Source organism: Rana temporaria, chromosome 8 (assembly GCF_905171775.1).
Source record: "Rana temporaria chromosome 8, aRanTem1.1, whole genome shotgun sequence".
Classification (NCBI taxonomy): domain Eukaryota; kingdom Metazoa; phylum Chordata; class Amphibia; order Anura; family Ranidae; genus Rana; species Rana temporaria.
In genome coordinates, this window is record NC_053496.1 from 29,961,408 (window position 1) to 29,982,706 (window position 21,299).

At 47.3% G+C, this 21,299-nt stretch overlaps 1 protein-coding gene across 1 annotated transcript in view; it reads right to left on the reverse strand.

Moving 5' to 3' along the window:
* Positions 1 to 20,041, reverse strand: part of GRK5 (G protein-coupled receptor kinase 5) — a 56,276-nt gene extending 36,235 nt beyond the window's left edge. The window contains exon 1 of the mRNA XM_040361474.1: positions 19,880 to 20,041. Coding sequence (XP_040217408.1) covers positions 19,880 to 19,931 — 52 coding nt within the window. The 5' untranslated portion in view covers positions 19,932 to 20,041. The remainder of the gene's footprint in view (positions 1 to 19,879) is intronic.
* Positions 20,042 to 21,299: the final 1,258 nt, after the last annotated feature.

Below are 21,299 nucleotides of genomic sequence, written 5' to 3' on the forward strand. Positions count from 1 at the left end.
CTTCTCCCTGTGTTCTCCCCTGTGTTCCTCCTCCGGTCGCTCCTCCTATCCTCCGGTCCCCCTCTGTGTGCTCCTCCGGTCCCCCCTGTCTTCCTTCGGTCCCCCTCTGTGTGCTCCTCCGGTCCCCCCTGTCTTCCTTCGGTCCCCCTCTGTGTGCTCCTCCGGTCCCCCCTGTCTTCCTTTGGTCCCCCTCTGTGTGCTCCTCCGGTCCCCCCTGTCTTCCTTCAGTCCCCCTCTGTATGCTCCTCCAGTCCCCCCGTCTTATTTTGGTCCCCCTCTGTGTGCTCCTCAGGTCCACCTCCCCCATCTTCCTTCAGTCCCACTCTGTATGCTTCTTCGGTCCACCTCTGTTTGCTCCTCCGGTCCCCCCGTCTTCCTTCGGGCCCCCTCTGTGGGCTCCTCCGGTCCCCCTCTGTGTGCTCCTCCGGTTAATAGGCAGTGCGGATCTTCTGCTTGTTTCCGAGCATGCGTGGAATTTTGTGCGTCGGATTTGTGTACACAGATTTTGTACACAGATTTTGTTGTCGGAAAATTCCAGAACCAGCTCTCAAATTTTTGTGGCCGAAAATTCCGACAGCAAATGTCCGATGGAGCCTACACACGGTCGGAATTTCCGACAACATGCTCCCTTCAAACATTTGTTGTCGGAAATTCGGATTGTGTACGCGGTATTACAAGATATAACCTGGTCAACGCACCCACTATCTTTAAAGTATACTGTACATCAAGAACAGATTTCAGATGTGAAACATAACTGATAGATAAGCATATGGGGGCCAGATTCTCGTACATCCTGCGGCGGCGTCGCGTAAGCTATTTACACTACGCCGCCACAACTTACAGGAACAAGTGCCGTATTCCCCAAACACTTGCTCCGTAATTTGCGGCGGCGTAGTGTAAATGGCCCGGCGTATGGCCGCGTAATTCAAAGGGGGAGGCTAGTATTCAAATTAAGCGCGCCCCAGCGCCGATTGAACTGCGCATGCGCCGGGCTGAAAAATGGCCCAGTGCGCATGCTCCAGCTCACGACGGAAAACGCCAATGACGCCGACGTGAGCGTCATTGACGTAAAGTCGTATTCAAGAACGACTTAGGAAAACGACGTAACCGACGGAAAAAGCCGACGCGGACCCGACGCCATACTTAACATGGCATACGGCGGACTGGCGTAAGGTTACCTCTCATATAGCAGGGGTAACCTTACGCTTACGGAAACGACGTACGCGACGAGTACGCAACGCAAATTTGTTCGGGAATCGGCGTATCAGGCTCATTTGCATAGTCAAATGAGACCTGAACGTAAACGCCACCTAGCGGTCAGCGTTGTATTGCATTTAGGATCCGAAGGTGTAAGTGACTTTTCGAATTTCGAATTACGCCGGTGTATCAGTAGATACACCGGCGTAACTCTTTTGAGAATCTGGCCCCCGAAGTTTAGATGACATTTCAAGAAACTATCAAACGATTTATGAGAGAAAAACTTGGACAGAATAAAAAAAGACCAATCAATAGTGGATGATGGGAGATCATCAAAATTGCGCAGAAGTTAAGAGAAGCTAAAATCGAAAAAGTTGAAAATCTTGTATAACTGGAGAAATCAATCGTAAATTCCAAACAGGAAGGATAAAGATCAATATTACAGCAACATTTATGAAGACTGAAGATGGAAATGTGGAAAAACAAGGATGGCTTTCCAGAAGATCCATTAAATCAAAGCCTACGTATGCTCAAAGATGCCCATGGAGAAATCATCACTGATGGAACTGAGATCAAGAAAAAATGGAAGGATTCCACAGAGGACCTTTATAGCAAAGACATCAATAATCAAGAAACGTTCGTTGATGGACGATATGAGACAATTACAAACCACTGAAAAAGTGGTGATGAACTTATGCCAACAAGTCTGAAAAACCACTCAATGTCCGACATATTGGAAGAGATCAGTTTATTTTCCAATACAAAAAAGAGAACAAAGGGCCAGATTCACGTAGGGGAGCGGCGGCGTAACGTATCGTAGAGTTTTCATCGCAAGTGCTCTGTGAATCAGGCACTTGCGATGAAAACAGGCACTTGCGATGAAAACTTGCAGCGGTGTAACGTATCGTAGATACGTTACACCGCCGCAAGTTTTCATCGCAAGTGCCTGATTCACAGAGCACTTGCGATGAAAACTACGCCGGCGGCCTCCGGCGCAAGGCAGGCCAATTCAAATGGGCGTGTGCCATTTAAATTAGGAGTGCTCCTGCGCCGGACCTACTGCACATGCTCCGTTACGCAATTTGCGTCGTGCTTTGCGCGCCGTGATGTAATTTTTTCGAAATGCGACGCACGTAGCGCAATTCCGTATTCCCGGACGGCTTACGCAAACGACGTTCATTTTTAAATTTCGACACGGGAACGACGGCCATACTTTAGACAGCAATACGTTTGCTGACTAAAGTTAGGGCACCTAAAACGACGACTAACTTTGCGACGGGAAACTAGACTAGCGGCGACGTAGCGAACGCGAAAATCCGTTTTGGATCCGCCGTAACTCCTAATTTGCATACCCGACGCTGGTTTACGACGCAAACACCCCCCAGCGCCGGCCGCGGTACTGCATCCTAAGATCCGACAGTGTAAAACAATTACACCTGTCGGATCTTATGGATATCTATGCGTAACTGATTCTATGAATCAGTCGCATAGATAGAAACAGAGATAAGACGGAGTATCAGGAGAAACGCCGTCGTATCCCCTTTGTGAATCTGGCCCTAAAATACTATGAAAATGGATATCAAACTGATATCACATGCCAGCATGAATATGCTAATTATTTAATGTAGACTGTGGCCCAGATTCTCAAAGGACTTACGACGGCGCAGCGCCATGTACGCCGTCGTAAGTCCTAATCTGGGCCGTCGTATCTATGCGACTGATCCTTAGAATCAGTTACGCATAGATATCCATTAGATCCGACAGGCGTAAGTCTCTTACAGCGTCGGATCTAAACTGCAAATTTTTTTTTTGCCCGCTAGGTGGCGTTTCCGTCGATTTCCGCGTCGAGTATGCAAATTAACTAGATACGCAAATTCCCGAACGTTCGCTCGGCCGACGCAGTAAATTAAATACGTTTACGTTAGGCTTTTCCCGGCGTAAAGTTGCCCATGCTATATGAGGCGCAGCCAATGTTAAGTATGGCTGTCGTTCCCGCGTCGAAATTTTAAAAAGTTACGTCGTTTGCGTAAGTCGTCCGTGAATGGGGCTGGACGTCATTTACGTTCACGTCGAAACCAATGACGTCCTTAGCGACATCATTTGGAGCAATGCACACTGGGATATTTTAGGGACGGCACATGCACATGTTCGTTCGGCGCGGGGACGCGCTTCATTTAAATGATACAGGCCCCCTACCCGCCGAATTTGAATTCCGCCGGGTGATTTACGCTACGCCGCCGTAACTTTACAGGCAAGTGCTTTGTGAATAAAGCACTTGCCTGAAAAACTAAATCGGATACGTTACGCCGCCGCAGAGATACGCCCAAGGTACCTGAATCTGGCCCTAAAACCTTATCTGATGTACTAGCTAGTTTTAGAAAAAGATGCATGTTGTATAACTGAAAAAAGAAGGAAGTCAATATATGCCTCATTGATTACAGTAACGCCTTTAACTGTGTCAACTGTGAGAAATTATGAAATGCCCACAAGAAAAGGGGTGTACCTGAACATCTCATTGTTGTTATGTGGAACCTCTACACTGATTACAAAGCTACAGCCATGACAGTGTAGCTCTACCCTTAAAGGGGCCACTGGTAATAGTTGGTTCTTTCCTAAAAGTACAGAGGCTGCCCAAGCACCAGTCCATTCGCACCAGCTCCATTAACATAGTCTAGGGCAGGCATGGCCAAAGTCCGGCCCGCGGGCCAATTGTGGCCCGCATTCCAATTTAATGTGGCCCCCCTGGTAATTTTCCCCCCAGGGCCACAAAATATATATACTGGGCCGGATTCAGAAAGAGATACGACGGCGTATCTCCTGATACGCCGTCGTATCTCTGAGTTCCGATGGTCGTATCTATGCGACTGATTCAGAGAATCAGGTTACACATAGATATCCCTAAGATCCGCCATGTGTAAGTGTTTTACACCGTCGGATCTTAGGCTGCAATTCCAGGCTGGCCGCTAGGTGGCGCTTCCGTATTTTTACGTGAGGAATATGCAAATGAGGATTTACGCCGATTCAGAAACGAACGACCGCCCGGCACTTCTTTTTTACGTTGTTTGCTTTCGGCTTTTTCCGCCGTAGAGTTACCCCTACAATATGAGGGGTAGCTAATGTTAAGTATGGCCGTCGTTCCTGCGCCGAGTTTTGAAATTGTACGTTGTTTGCGTAAGTCGTTCGCTAATACGGCTGGACGTAATTTACGTTCACTTCGAAACCAATGAAGTCCTTGCGACGTCATTTAGAGCAATGCACACTGGGATATGTACACGGACGGCGCATGCGCCGTTCGTAAAAAAACGTCAATCACGTCAGGTCATCACACATTAACATAAAACACGCCCCCCCTTCCACATTTGAATTACACGGCCTTACGCCGCAACACATACGTTACGCCGCCGTAAACAAGGGCGCGAGTTCTTTCTGAATAAAGAACTCGCGCCCAAAGTTAGAGCGGCGTAACATATCGGAGATACGTTACGCGGGCCGGACAGATACGCCATTGTATCTGAATCCGGCCCACTATATTTATCAGCACTGCCTCGGTGGGAACAGGGAGGGGGCAGGACGAGTGCGGTCAGATTACATACAGGAGAATCTCCTGTTTACTCGGCGGCCTCTGTAAAAGGAAGTCCCGTCTTCAGGGCTGACATTGGACGCCTGTTCTGTCTATCATAGGAGGCGGGACTTTGTATTAAAGGGGCCGCTGAGTAAACAGGAGGTTCTCCTGTATGTAATATGTTGGCGCTCGTCCCACCCCCTCCCTGTCTCCTCCATGGCTTCGGATGGGCATCGATCAGGCTGTACTGATGGCAATGGAGAGGCTGCATTCATGGCAATGGTGAGGCTACATTCATGGCAATGGTGAGGCTACATTCATGGCAATGGTGATTCTACATTCATGGCAATGGTGAGGCTACATTCATGGCAATGGTGATTCTACATTCATGGCAATGGTGAGGCTACATTCATGGCAATGGTGAGGCTACATTCATAACAGTGGTAAGGGTGCAGATGGGCACTGATTAGGCTGCCTTCATGGGTATCGATAAATTTGATATATATATAAATAACACCCCCAAAGCTCATCCTTCGTCCTGACTGGCGCTCGGGGATTCGTTGAGGCCACAAAAGGTATATATCCAATTAACAAGCCCGAGCTCATCGTCACCACACAAAGGCAAGAAAATTCTTGTTGGGCCATGTATTAGTGCTCGGACGAACACTGGGCCAGATTCATGTAGATCAGCGGATCTTTAGATCCGCTCTATCTACGTGTTTTGCGATCCGTCGGTGCAATTTAGCGAGGCTAGTGCAGTATTCACAAAGCACTTACCTCGAAAATTGCACCGTCGGATCGTAACTCCCCCGGCGGAATGCAAATTCCGTGGCTAGGGGGAGTGTACAATTTAAATCAGGCGCGTTCCCGCGCCGATTTAACTGTGCATGCGCCGCCGGCGAAATTTCCCAGTGCGCATGCTCCAAATGACGTCGCTAGGACGTCATTGTTTGCGGCGGCTACGTCAATTCCGGCCATCCGTATTCCCGATCGACTTACGCAAACAACGTAAAAATTTGAATCTCGGCGCGGGAACGACGACCATACTTAACATTAGCTACCCCTCATATAGCAGGGGTAGCTATCCACCGGAAAAAGCCGAACGCAAACGACGTTAAAAAAAAGCGACGGGCGGGCGTACGTACTTGAATCGGCGGTTCTCCTCATTTGCATATCCGCACATAAAAAAAAGCGACGACACCTAGCGGCCGGCGGTAGATTGCAGCCTAAGATTCGACTGGTGCAAGTCACTTACACCTGTCGGATCTAAGGGAGATCTATGCGGAATCTGATTCTATGAATCAGCTGCATAGATCCGACCGGCTGGACTCAGAGGTACGACGGTGGATCAGGAGATCCGCCGTCGAATCTCTTTGATGAATCTGCCCCACAGACCGAATTGTAATGGTTCAAAGAACGTCAGGCAAAATGGTCGGCCCACACGCATGTTTACTTCATCAAATCTGGCCCTCTTTGAAAAAAGTTTGGACGCCCCTGGTCTAGGGCATGTCTTTTAAGATTGGGATACTTCAAAGCTAGGGGTCTCCAAACTTTCTAAACAAAGGGTGTTATTTACTAAAAGCAAATCCACTTTGCACTACAAGTGCAAAGTACACTTGAAATTGCACTGAAAGTGCATTTGGAAGTGCGGTCGCTGTAGAAGGGGGACATGCAAGGAAAATAAAATCCCCTCATTTCAGATCTACCCCTCAGGATTTACAGTGACTGCACTTTCAGTGCACTTTGCACTTGTAATTTGCACTTGTAGTGCAAAGTGAATTTGTCTTTCGTAAATAACCCAGTGTCAGTTTACTGTCCTTCAGACTTTAGGGGGACTATGGACATGGGGAGTAGAAAAGGTCCCGACATTAGTGGGGGAAAAACAATGCCCCATGTTTGGTGTCAATGGGAGGAATCGTGTCCCATCATTGGTATCCTTTGGCCCCATTCTTTGTGTCATTGGGAGAAATTGTGCCCCATGGTTGGTGCCACTGTGCCATCAATTGTCACCACTGTGCCATCAATTGTTACCACTGTGCCATCAATTGTTACCACTGTGCCCAGCAATTGTCACCACTATGCCATGCCATCAAACGCAGCCACTGCGCCATCAATTGTCACCACTGTGCCATGCCAAACGCAGCCACTGTGCCATCAATTGTTACCACTGTGCCCATCAATTGTTACCACTGTGCCCAGCAATTGTCACCAAGTGCACAGCAATTGTTACCACTGTGCCCAGCAATTGTCACCAAGTGCACAGCAATTGTCACCACTGTGCCCAGCAATTGTAGCCACTGTGCCCCGCAATTGTCGCCACTGTGCCCAGTAAAATGCTAGCTGCCACTGTGACCTGTAAAATGCCCCCCGCCTGGCACTTACCTTTCTGGGGTCAGCCGTGCTTCTACCATCCCTCGATGTCTTCTCCCGCCCTCGGTGACGCTTCAGCCAATCAGGTTACCGGTAACCAGAACCGGTGAACCTGATTGGCTGAGACGCCTGTCACTCTTATCCAAAGCCCCCCCCCCCCCCCCAGTGCGTCCCGAGGATAAGCATCTGGAAGCCGACTACAGCCTGAGGGCTGTAATCGGAAAGCCTATCAGAGCCACTGGCTCTGATAGGCACTTCCACAGCCGCTGTTATTCAGATGGCCGGCGCTCACCAGGGGGCCGGCCATCTGAATATTCGGCGGCAATACATAGATTCATGCAATGCAATGCATGAATCTATGTATATTGTGATCAGTGGCGTGTGCGGGAGCCAGAGGGGGCGGTGCTCCAGCGCCCTCTATACACGCACCGCCACTGGGGGCCAGATATAACCCTTAAGCTAGTTAGGGACCGCTTTTATTGGCCGTCCATGAGGGCCGAAGTCGAAAGATATTGCCGCTCCTGTATTCGGTGCATCCAAAGAAAAACATTGCCTGGTAAGGCTGCCCCAATGGGCCATCTGCAAAGCCAAGGGCCAATGGCACTGGTGTGCATTGACTTCTTGTGTCTAGAACCTGAGTGGGCGAAGCATTGTCCTGGTTGTGACTGATCATTTCACCCCTTATGCTCAGGCCTTTCCCACCAAAGACCAACAAGCCAGTACTGTTGATAAAACTCTGGTGGAGAAGTTTTTCATCCATTACAGTTTGCCTCGGATCAAGGTCGGGATTTTGAACGCAAACTGATAAAAAGACTAAGGCCCAGATTCTCAAAGGGCTTACGACGGCGCAACGCCATGTACGCCGTCGTAAGTCCTTATCTGGGCCGTCGTATCTATGCGACTGATTCTTAGAATCAGTTACGCATAGATATCCATTAGATCCGACAGGCGTAAGGCTCTTACGCCGTCGGATCTTAAATGCAATTTTTTTTTTTGTCCGCTAGGTGTCGCCTCCGTCGTTTTCCCCGTCAAGTATGCAAATCAGCTAGATACGCAAATTCCCGAACTTACGCGCGGCCGACGCAGTAAAGTTACAACGTTTACGTTGGGCTTTTCCCGTCGTAAAGTTGCCCCTGGGTATATGAGGCGCAACCAATGTTAAGTATGGCCGTCGTTCCCGCGTCGAAATTTATAAATTTACGTCGTTTGCGTAAGTTGTCCGTGAATGGGGCTGGACACGTCGAAACCAATGACGTCCTTGCGACGTCATTTGGAGCAATGCACCCTGGGATATTTTACGGATGGCGCATGCGCAGTACGTTCGACGCGGGAACACGCTTAATTTAAATGCTACACGCCCCCTACCCGCCTAATTTGAATTAGGCGGGCTTGCGCCGGGTGATTTACGCTACGCCGCCACAACTTTACAGGCAAGTTCTTTGTGAATAAAGCACTTGCCTGAAAAACTTGCGGCGGCATAACGTAAATGAGATACGTTACGCCCGCCCTAAGTTACGCCATTCTACGAGAATCTGCCCCTGTGTGAACTATTGAGCATTAAAAAAACAAGAACCACACCTTATCATCCCAAAGGAGATCCACAACCAGAGCATTTTAATCATACTCTAATAAACATGATAGGAACCCTACCTCTGGAAAAGAAACAACTTTGGGGTGACTGCATTTCCGCAGTAGTCCACGCTTACAATAGTACGGTGAAGAATTCTACTGGATACTCTCCTTACGGGTTGATTTTTCGGGAGAAAGGCCCATTTGCTTGTGGATCTAGCTTTTGGAACGTCCCTGGTTCACACTTCTCAGGCCTCTTATCAATTGATCGGCCTAAACCAATACATTCCCATGCATGGATGGCCACCCGAGGCCTAGACCTTCTGACCTCCTGGCCCTTACACAGTTAACTCCTACTTTTCTGGGAGTTTCTCACACACATCATTTTCCAGGACCCAGATGGCCAAGTTGGGTTGCCACCTGTCCAGGATTCACCCGGACAGTTCAGGTTTGGAATCATGTATTTGAGTTTCCGACTGCCTGAAACCCAGACACATTATTCAAACTGGACTATGGCTTCCCAGTAGGGTTGCTGGCTGCAGTTGGCTAAGCGGAGAGTGTCTGTTACACTCTGTTTTACACTGCCCAAAGCCAGCACTAACAATACTAACAATTCCCCCACCCCCAAACTGATGGGAGAGGAGAGAGGGCTTGATCTGCACCTCTTTCTCCCACCTCTACTCCTCTGTGTCTGCCCACACTCCAATCCTGTTGTGCCTCAGAAAAGGATAGTGGACGGACATTGGAAGTCCAGCAGCCTCAGATACATCTGGATGAGAGGTGCTGACTGCCAAGGCGTGAGTGAGCTCACCATCCATCCCTGTCTGTGACTGAAGTCTCCTCCCTTTTCTCTCCTGCCTCTGAGTAAGTACACTAAGGTAAACCAGGGTTCACAGAGCACCCCTTACATCAGAGTTCCAGAGGCCACAGTGTTCCCCCTTACAGCAGAGTCCTCTCCGTACATCAGAGTGCTCAATTTTCCCCTTTTAAATCAGGGTTCCCAGAGCATCCTTTAGAGTCCCCAGGGTTCTCCCTTACATCAGAGTCTGCAGAGCCCCCCCCCTTACAGTGAAAGGGATCTCTGCAAATTCAGATGTAAAAGGTGAACACTGCGGATTCAGATGTAAAAGGGGAACTCTGCGGATTCAGATGTAAAAGGGGAACTCTGTGGCCTCTGATGTAAAAGGGGAACTCTGTGGCCTCTGATGTAAAAGGGGAACTCTGTGGCCTCTGATGTAAAAGGGGAACTCTGTGGCCTCTGATGTAAAAGGGGAACTCTGTGGCCTCTGATGTAAAAGGGGAACTCTGTGGCCTCTGATGTAAAAGGGGAACTCTGTGGCCTCTGATGTAAAAGGGGAACTCTGTGGCCTCTGATGTAAAAGGGGAACTCTGTGGCCTCTGATGTAAAAGGGGAACTCTGTGGCCTCTGATGTAAAAGGGGAACTCTGTGGCCTCTGATGTAAAAGGGGAACTCTGTGGCCTCTGATGTAAAAGGGGAACTCTGTGGCCTCTGATGTAAAAGGGGAACTCTGTGGCCTCTGATGTAAAAGGGGAACTCTGTGGCCTCTGATGTAAAAGGGGAACTCTGTGGCCTCTGATGGAAAGGGGAACTCTGTGGCCTCTGATGGAAAAGGGGAACTCTGTGGCCTCTGATGTAAAGGGGAACTCTGTTGCCTCTGATGTAAAGGGGAACTCTGTTGCCTCTGATGTAAAGGGGAACTCTGTTGCCTCTGATGTAAAGGGGAACTCTGTTGCCTCTGATGTAAAGGGGAACTCTGTTGCCTCTGATGTAAAGGGGAACTCTTGTTATTAACTTCATATGATTAGAAACGTTATTTAATAGCAACATATATGTAAAGTTCATACTATAAACTATAGCTGTGTGCCGCTAAAGTGTTCAGGTTTGATGTAACCACTATACTTCCGGCTGCCGTCAATTGACGGCGGCACGATAGCTCTATTGTTCTGACAGGACGTCATATGACGTCCTCATCTTTTACAGCCACAAGGGGGCGCGAGCGCCGACGGGCACCCGCGATTGCCCAGTAACTGAGCATGACCGTGGATCTGTGTGTGTAAACACACAGATCCACGTCCTGTCAGGGAGAGGAGACCGATGCTATGTCCCTTGTACATAGGGACACAGATCGGTCAACTCCCCCAGTCAGTCCCCTCCCCCCACAGTTAGAAACACTACGCAGGGTAACCCCTTCCTCACCCCCTAGTATTAGCCCCTTCCCTGCCAGTCACATTTATACAGTAATCAATGCATATTTATAGCACTGATCGCTGTATAAATGTGAATGGTCCCAAAAATGTGTCAAAAGTGTCCGATGTGTCCGCCATAATGTCGCAGTACTGATAAAAAAAAAAATCGCAGATCGCCGCCATTACTAGTAAAAAATAAAAAAATAAAAAAAAATAATAATTATGTCCCCTATTTTGTAGGCGCTATAACTTTTGCGCAAACCAGTCACTATACGCTTATTGTGATTTATTTTATTTTTTTTACCAAAAATATGTAGAAGAATACGTATCGGCCTGAGAAAAAAAATTGTTTTTTTTTTTTTAAAAAATGGGATGTTTATTATAGCAAAAGGTAAAAAATATTGGGCCAGATTCTGGTACATCCGTGCAATTTTGTGCGGGCGTAACGTATCTGATTTACGTTACGCTTCCGCAACTTAGACGGGCAAGTGCTGTATTCTCAAAGCACTTGCTCCGTAAGTTGCGGCGGCGTAGCGTAAATCGGCCGGCGTAAGCCCTCCTAATTCAAATTTGGATCAGGGGGACGTGTTTTATGTAATTGACGTTTTTCCCGAACGGCGCATGCGCCGTCCGTGGAATTTCCCAGTGTGCATTGCTCCAAAGTACGCCGCAAGGACGTCATTGGTTTCGACGTGAACGTAAATGACGTCCAGCCCCATTCACGGACGACTTACGCAAACAACGTAACTTTTTCAAATTTCGACGCGGGAACGACGGCCATACTTAACATTGATGCGCCGCACTTATGCCACCATATAGCAGGGGCAACTATACGCCGGGAAAAGCCTAACGTAAACGTCGTAACTTTACTGCGTCTGCCGCGCGTACGTTCGGGAATTCGCGTATCTAGCTAATTTGCATACTCGACGCGGAATTCGACGGAAGCGACACCTAGCGGTCAAAAAAAAAATGCAGTTTAGATCCGACGGCGTAAGAGACTTACGCCTGTCGGATCTAATGGATATCTATGAGTAACTGATTCTAAGAATCAGACGCATAGATACGACGGGTCAGATTAGGACTTACGACGGCGTACATGTTGCTGCGCCGTCGTAAGTCCTTTGAGAATCCGGGCCATTGTGTTTTTTTTCAAAATTGTTGCTCTTTTTTTGTTTATAGCGCAACAAAAAAAAAAAAACGCAGGAGGTGATCAAATACCACCAAAAGAAAGCTCTATTTGTGGGGAAAAAAGGACGTCAATTTAGACGGAAAATACGACGCTGGCCCGACCTCCATACTTAACATAGGATACCCCTCATATAGCAGGGGTAACTTTATGCCGGAAAAAGCCTAACGTAAACGACAAAAAAAAAATGCGCCGGGCGGACGTACGTTTCTGAATCGGCGTATCTACCTAATTTGCATATTCCTCGCGTAAATCGACAGAAGCGCCACCTAACGGCCAGCGTAAATATGCAGCCTAAGATACGACGGTGTAAGACACTTACGCCGGTCGGATCTTAGGGAAATCTATGCGTAACTGATTCTATGAATCAGTCACATAGATACGACCGACGCAACTCAGAGTTACGACGGCGTATCCGGAGATACGCCGTCGTAACTCCTATCTGAATCCGGGCCACTGTGTATTGTATGGGGACCCCCAGAATGCTCTGTCGAATAGAAGAAGCAACATATAGGCTCCATTTACACGCCACGTTTCTGCCTGCTTTTTTAGGAAAAGTGAGAAAAACACACAAAACGCATGTTGCGCTTGCGGTGCCATTGTTTCTTAATGAAACTTAAATACGGCTAACAGTCACATGTTTTTCGTTCAACAAAACACGCAAAAATGAGCGTTGCCAAGCGCGTTTGGCTCACTGCCAGAAATGGTACTTGAGTTTCTTTAGCGCATCTGTCGCGTGACATGAAGTCAATGGGCTGTCACATGTTGTGTCACTCAGGTGTGAATGCAGCCTTAAGGGGACCTTTACCTACCTCCTCCTGACTACACCTGCATAATTGGCTCCTGGGTAGGTCGGCCATAGTATGTATGCATGTTAACCACTTCCATACAGGGCACTTATACACCTTTCCGCCCAGACCAATTTTTAGCTTTCAGCGCTGTTGCACTTTGAATGACAATTGCGCGGTCATGCTACATTGTACCCAAACTAAATCTTTATCATTTTGTACCCACAAATAGAGCTTTATTTTGGTGGTATTTGATCACCTCTGGGATATTTTTTTTCTGCAATTTTTTTTTTAAATGACCGAAAATTTAGAAAAAAAACATTTTTTTTTGTTTCTGTTATAAAACATTGTAAATAAGTATGTTTTCTCCTTCACTGATGGACACTGATGGTACTGCACTGACGGGCACTGATAAGGCGGCACTGATGGGCACCGATGAGGTGGCACTGATGTGGTGGCATTGATGGGCACTAATATGCGGCACTGATGGGCGGCACGAATGGGCACTGATAGGTGGCATGGATAGGCGGCATGGATGGGCTTGGATAGGCGGCACGGATAGATGGCACAGATGGGCACAGATAGGCGGCACGGACGGGCACGGATAGGCAGCACAGACGGGCACGGATAGGCAGCACAGACGGGCACGGATAGGCGGCACGGATGGGCACGGATAGGCAGCATGGATGGGCACTGATAGGCGGCATGGATGGGCACTGATAGGCGGCATGGATGGGCACTGATAGGCGGCATGGATGGGCACTGATAGGCGGCATGGATGGGCACTGATAGGCGGCACGGATGGGCATAGATGGGCACTATTGTATGTGCTGTACTAATGGATGCCAATCAGTGCCAAACAATGCCTGCCAATCAGTGATGCCCATTGTGGGCACTGATTGGCATCCATTGCAGCACTGATTGGCATTCATTTTTTGTGTCCTCCTCATCCCTGGTGGTCTAGGGTGGCATCCTTTTTTCTTTTTTATCCCTGGTGGTCTATATGGCCATCCCTGTTGGTTCAGTGGGCATCCCTGGTGGTCCAGTGGGCATCCTCGGGGGGGGGGGGGGGGCTGTGCTCATAATCGATTAGCACAAACCCCCCCTGTCACAGGAGCAGCCGATCGGCTCTCCTCTACTCGCGTCTGATAGACGCGAGTGAGGAAAAGCCGATTACCGCCTTTTCCTATTTACATCGTGATCAGCCGTGATTGGACACGGCTGATCACGTGGTAAAGAGTCTCCGTGAGAGACTCTTTACCTTGATCGGTGTTGCGGGGTGTCAGACTGACACCCTGCAACAACGATCGCCGCGATGCGCGCCCCCGGGGGCGCGCAGCGGCTCAGAATCCTGAGGACGTCATATGACGTCCAGTCAGGATTCTACAACCACTTTGCCGACGTCAATATGTCATTGGTGGGCAGCAAGTGGTTAAATAGAGACTTTTAGATTGTAAGCTCCTTGAGGGCAGGGACTGATGTGAATGTTCTAGTAAGGCTCCAACACAATATTAAAGGGGTTGTAAAGGTTTGTTTTTTATTTTCTTTTTTTTTACATATCTTTTATTTTGTTTTTCTCCAATAAACAACACAAAATGTTACAACTGTAAATACATCTTCTACACATTATCATTTAACAGTTCCTGCCTCCTAACCCTTCTTCGTTTATATCCCTTCTTAACCTCCCTCCCTTCCCAAACCCAAAAAAAAAAAAAAAAAAAAAAAAACCCCCTACCCTCCCCGTCCACCCTCCCCTCCCTTTCCCTCCCTCTCTCCTCTCTCGGTAACTAGGACTTGAACCTCTCAGAACTTTCTCATCAGCCTCTGGCCTACTTCCTTCTCACTACGATTCTAATTTCCCTCTAACAACCTCCTTCCTTCTTCTGATCTAATGAATACCTTCCACCCCGACCATGTTTCTTCATACTGTGTTTTCTTATTCTGTGCTGTATATACCAAATCTTCCATTGCTCCTACTTCATCAATCCTTTTCAGCCACCCTGCAATAGATGGCGGGCGCACATCCCTCCACCTCAACGTGATTCCTACTTTTGCCGCGTTTATCATGTGACACACCACCGACTTCTTATATTTCTGCACTGGTATCTGTGAGCTATGTAACAGGAAGAGAGCAGGATCGTCCGCAATCCATTCTTCCGAAAATTTTTGAGAGATTCTTCTTACTTCCTCCCAATAGTGTCGCATTTTTTGGCAAGACCAAAAAATATGGAACAGAGTTCCTTGTTCTCTACCACATCTCCAACACCTTTTATCTACCTCTTTATCAAATTGATATAATCTTTCTGGAGTGTAGTACCATTGTATAAGGAGCTTGTAATTAGCTTCTTGCATTTTTGAGCATACTGATGAGTTGAATGTCAGGTATATTATTTGTTTACGTTGACTTGGGGTGAATATTCTCCCCAGATCTTCTTCCCATTTCTGAATACCTGGCATCACATAATCCTCAGCTGGCACGTTCAAAAACCCATACATTTTAGATAATGTCCTTGAAACTGGTTCCACCCCGCTGCAACCTTTTTCCAATACTGTCAATTTCCTATTAAATTCTGTTACCTGGCCCAAAGATCTTAAAAAATGACTTACTTGCAATGCCTGCCATAATGCAAGTTCAAATGTACCTCCCACTTCTGTCAAATCCTTAATTGATGGCCACGCATTTGGCCTCAGAAAATCTGAGACCTGACAGAGGTCCTTTTCTTTAAATTTTTCTTTTATGTTTTTTTCCATCCCTGGGGTAAAATTAGGATTACCTATTATAGGTATCAATGGCGATTTACTTGGTGTATATTTCTTATCTTGACAAATTCTTGCTGAGATTTGCAGTGTAGGGCCAATTATAGGGTGTCTCTTAAGGTATCTAGGAAGAACCGCGTAGCACCAAGGTGCTCTAGCCAGGGGTATCTGACTCACGTACTGCTCTATGTTTACCCAGCGTTTAGACTCCCCGTTTCTACACCAATCTACCAACCTAGTTAAATGCGATGCTCTGTAGTATTTTATTATATCCGGGACTGCCATCCCTCCTACCTTTTTCGACATTCTCAACAATTCTTTTTTAATTCTAGCTTTTTTCCCTGCCCATATAAATTCCATAAACAGGGTATTTACCTGTCGAAGGAAGGTCATTGGTATACGGATTGGCAGTGCCTGAAACAAATATAATACCTTTGGCAAAATACACATTTTAACTATACTTCCTCTCCCGAACCAGGAGTGCATTCCATGTCTCCACTTTTCCAACAGTCTTTGTATTTCGTTATATAATGGGGGGAAGTTCAACGCATAAATATTTTTAATATCTGATGGTATATATGTGCCTAGATACTTTAATACCTTTCCCCATTTAAACCTAAAATTCTGTTTAATTATATCCCCCATAGGTTTTGGTATCGCCACCTCCATAGCTTCAGATTTTATGTTATTTATTTTCAAATTAGATAGTCTACCATATACCTCTATTTCTCTTACGAGATTAGGAAGTGATACATGAGGGTTGGTCACTGTAAAAAGCAGGTCGTCCGCATATGCTGCTACTTTATGTGTCTGATCTCCCATCTGAATTCCCTGAATGTCTACATTTTGTCGGATCCTATTTAATAGGGGCTCTAGTGTAAGGGCGAATAACAAGGGTGATAGGGGGCATCCTTGTCTTGTTCCATTTGTAATTTTAAAAGGAGGTGATATTACTCCATTGACCCTTACTGAGGCACGTGGGTCTGTGTATATACTCATAATCCATCTGACCATCTGTTCACCTATTCCCACTTGTCTCAGTACTTCCTCCAAAAAACGCCAACTCACCCTGTCAAACGCTTTTTCTGCGTCTGTGTTCAAAAGCACACAGGGTATTTTTTTTTCTCCTACATAGTGTACCAAATTAAGTATTTTAGTCGTATTATCTTTAGCTTCCCTTCCTGGGATAAATCCCACTTGATCCATATCTACTAATTCAGCTATCCATGGTTGAAGCCGAGACGCTATTATCTTGGAGAAAAGTTTAAGGTCTGCGTTTAATAATGAAATCGGCCTATAACTCCCACATTCAGCCGGGTCCTTCCCCTCTTTAGGAATGACAGTAATATGAGCCAGAAGTGCCTCGGGGGGGAATACCGCCGTACCTCCAACTGCATTAAAGAACTTTGCCATCTGTCCATTTAATATCGTGGAAAATTCCCTATAATAGCTTACCGAGAATCCGTCTGGGCCGGGTGATTTCCCTAACTTCATTTTTTTTAAGGTTTCCCCTACTTCTTCCACTGAGATAGGACTCTCCAACTTCTTCCGGACTGTTTTTTATTTTCTAAATAGGTTCCTTTAAGCTTGTACTTACCTTTTCCTTCGATTTTCCTTCTAAATGTTTTTTTTCTTTGTCTGAATCTCTCACTTCCCGTTCCTTCTCAGTAAGCTTGCCCCCATCATCTGAGCCGTTCTGGCTGGGGGTTAGTCAGCGTGCTCACCCCAATCCCTTGGGACTACATCCCTGTGGGGAGACGATGTGAACACTGCTGACTAACCCCCAGCCAGAACGGCTCGGATGATGGGGGCAAGCTTACTTTAGGAGGAACAAGAAGTGAGAAATTCAGACAAAAAAAAAAAAAATTTAGAAAGGAAATCGAAGGAAAAGGTAAGTGAACAAACAATGCACTAGCTTAACCACTTAAGGACCCCCTACCGACGAGGCAGAATGGCACGGCTGGGCACATCCACGTACATGTACGTGGCTGTTTAAGCCCAGCCGTGGGGTCGGGCGCGTGCACGCGACCGTGGCCACGGGACTCGCGGACTCGATCGCCGCTGGAGTCCCGCGATCGGTCCCCGGAGCTGAAGAACGGGTAGATCTGTGTGTAAACACGGCTTCCCCGTTCTTCACTGTGGCGCTGTCATCGATCGTGTGTTCCCTTTTATAGGGAATCACAATCGATGACGTCACACCTACAGCCACACCCCCCTACAGTTGTAAACACACATGAGGTCACACATAACGCCTTCAGCGCCCCCTTGGCGCTTTAACTCCCAAACTGCAACTGTCATTTTCACAATAAACAATGCATTTAAAATGCATTTTTTGCTGTGAAAATGACAATGGTCCCAAAAATGTGTCAAAATTGTCCGAAGTGTCTGCCATAATGTCGCAGTCATGAAAAAAATCGCTGATCGCCGCCATTAGTAGTAAAAAAAAAAAAAAAATAATAAAAATGCAATAAAACTATCCCCTATTTTGTAAACGCTATGAATTTTGCGCAAACCAAACGATAAACGCTTATTGCGATTTTTTTTAACAAAAATAGGTAGAAGAATACGTATCGGCCTAAACTGAGGAAAAAAAAGTTTTTTTATATATTTTTGGGGATATTTATTATAGCAAAAAGTAAAAAATATTGGCCCAGATTCAGCATAGATTGCGCTTTATTTGTGCGGGCACAGGGCAACGATTTTGCCCTGCGCCCACGCAAATATTTTGCGCTGCCCTCGATTCAGCAGTAGCTCCGTGAACTGCGAGGGCGCGCCGGCAAATTTGCCCGGCGTAAGCGTGCGCAAGTTAAATGATCCCGCCGGGGGCGGGAATCATTTAAATTAGGCGCGCTCCCGCGCCGAGCGTACAGCGCATGCTCCGTCGGGAAACTTTCCCGACGTGCATTGCGGCAAATGACGTCGCAAGGACGTCATTTGCTTCAAAGTGAACGTGAATGGCGTCCAGCGCCATTCACGAATCACTTACGCAAACGCCGTGAAATTCAAATTTCACGGCGCGGGAGCGGCGGCTATACTTTAGCATTGGCTGCCCCTACTATTAGAAAGGGCAGCCTTGCGCTAAAGTAGCCGTACGGAAACTCCGTACCTGGCTTGCGCGGGGCCCGTGCAAGCTTGTGAATCAGTGGTAGTATGCAATTTGCATACTACACGCTGATACACAATGGGAGCGCCCCCTAGCGGCCCCCGCAAGAATGCAGCCTAAAATCTGCGAGGCATAAGAGCCTTATGCCGCACAGATTTTAGGCTGCAGCCGGTGTAACGAGGTTCCTGAATCAGGAGCACTCATTACACCGGAGCAAGTCAGCAATTGCGCCGTGTAACCTATGGTTACACGGGCGCAATTGCTTTCTGAATCTGGGCCATTGCATTTTTTTCAAAATTGTCGCTCTATTTTTGTTTATAGCGCAAAAAATAAAAAACGCAGAGGTGATCAAATACCACCAAAAGAAAGCTTTATTTGTGGGAAAAAAAGGACGCCAATTTTGTTCGGGAGCCACGTTGCATGACCGCGCAATTGTCAGTTAAAGCGACGCAGTGCCGAATCGCAAAAACTGTCGGGGTCCTTTAGCTGCCTAAAGGTCCGGGTCTTAAGTGGTTAAAGGAGCCTATTTAGAAAATAAAAAACAAACGTTTACAGCCCCCAAATAATCATCCCAATACTAATCACCCCAAAAAAAGGTGTGTGCCAGCTCCCACAACCACAAAACACCTATGAGATAGTCAATGACCTCCAGGCCTAAAATTCCAATCCCAGCCTCTAAAACAAAACACGGACCTTTATTGCGGGCGAGAAGCGAAGAGAGCCAGTTTTCACGTTTGCAGGGTAGCGCCAGTGCTGAGCATCCACCAATTCCCACAGGCGGTTCAATGTGTACATTCCACCAGGCCTGGAATCATCACAGCAAAATGTAACCCTGCGAGGGTTAAAGCAAGCATCACACACTTCTGTATAGAGGGGGCTGCGGACATATCCCCTCAATGGATCCCATAATATGGGGCCAGCAGCAGAAATCAGGGATGCAGGATGTGTGGATGGTACTGCCAGCCTGGGCACACAGCATCATTTTACAGGTGCATACACACTGCTTGTATACAACATGCCATGGCTCTGCTATGAACATAGAAAGGACCAAGTGTGCTTGTGTAGGATGCTGGAGGATGAAGGAGGATGGAGAAAGCAGCCTCCTCCTTTCTCTATTCTCCCCCAGATGGCTCGCTTACCTTCTCTGGCTTTCAGCAAAACCGTGTTGGCCACAATGTTTTCCAGCTCCATTGACAGTCTCTGTCTGCAAGGTAGCAATGCAGCAGCTCCGGAGGCAGCAGGCGAGGGAGGGAGGGATGGAGGGATGGAGAGCTGGAGGTGGGAGGGGGAGTGAGGAAAAGGGTAGACAGGAGCCCAGGGTACACACTACACCTCATATACTATGCACAGGGATGGGCAGATGGAGATGGGAGCAGAAGAGATCAGGGTATACACTACATCCTATATATACTATACACAGGGATAGGCAGATGGAGATGGGAGAAGAAGAGATCAGAGTATGCACTACATCCTATATACTATACACAGGGATGGGCAGAGAGAGAGAGGTGGAGAGCAGAAGAGACCAGGGTACACACTACACCTCATATACCATACACAGGGATGGGAAGAGAGAGCTGGATGCAGAAGAAATAGGGGTACACACTACACCTCATATACTATACACAGGGATGGGAAGAGAGAGCTGGATGCAGAAGAAATAGGGGTACACACTACACCTCATATACTATACACAGGGATGGGAATAGAGAGCTGGATGCTGAAGAAATAGGGGTACACACTACACCTCATATACCATACACAGGGATGGGAATAGAGAGCTGGATGCAGAAGAAATAGGGGTACACACTACACCTCATATACTATACACAGGGATGGGAACAGACAGCTGGATGCAGAAGAAATAGGGGTACACACTACACCTCATATACCATACACAGGGGTGGGAACAGAGAGCTGGATGCAGAAGAAATCGGGTACACACTACACCTCATATACTATACACAGGGATGGGAAGAGAGAGCTGGATACTGAAGAAATAGGGGTACACACTATACCTCAAATACTATACACAGGGGTGGGAAGAGAGAGCTGGATGCAGAAGAAATAGGGGTACACACTACACCTCATATACTATACACAGGGATGGGAAGAGAGAGCTGGATGCAGAAGAAATAGGGGTACACACTACACCTCATATACTATACACAGGGATGGGAACAGACAGCTGGATGCAGAAGAAATAGGGGTACACACTACACCTCATATACCATACACAGGGGTGGGAAGAGAGAGCTGGATGCAGAAGAAATAGGGGTACACACTACACCTCATATACCATACACAGGGATGGCAACAGAGAGCTGGATGCAGAAGAAATAGGGGTACACACTACACCTCATATACTATACACAGGGATGGGAATAGAGAGCTGGATGCAGAAGAAATAGGGGTACACACTACACCTCATATACCATACACAGTGATGGGAACAGAGAGCTGGATGCTGAAGAAATAGGGGTACACACTACACCTCATATACCATATACAGGGGTGGGAATAGAGAGCTGGATGCAGAAGAAATAGGGGTACACACTA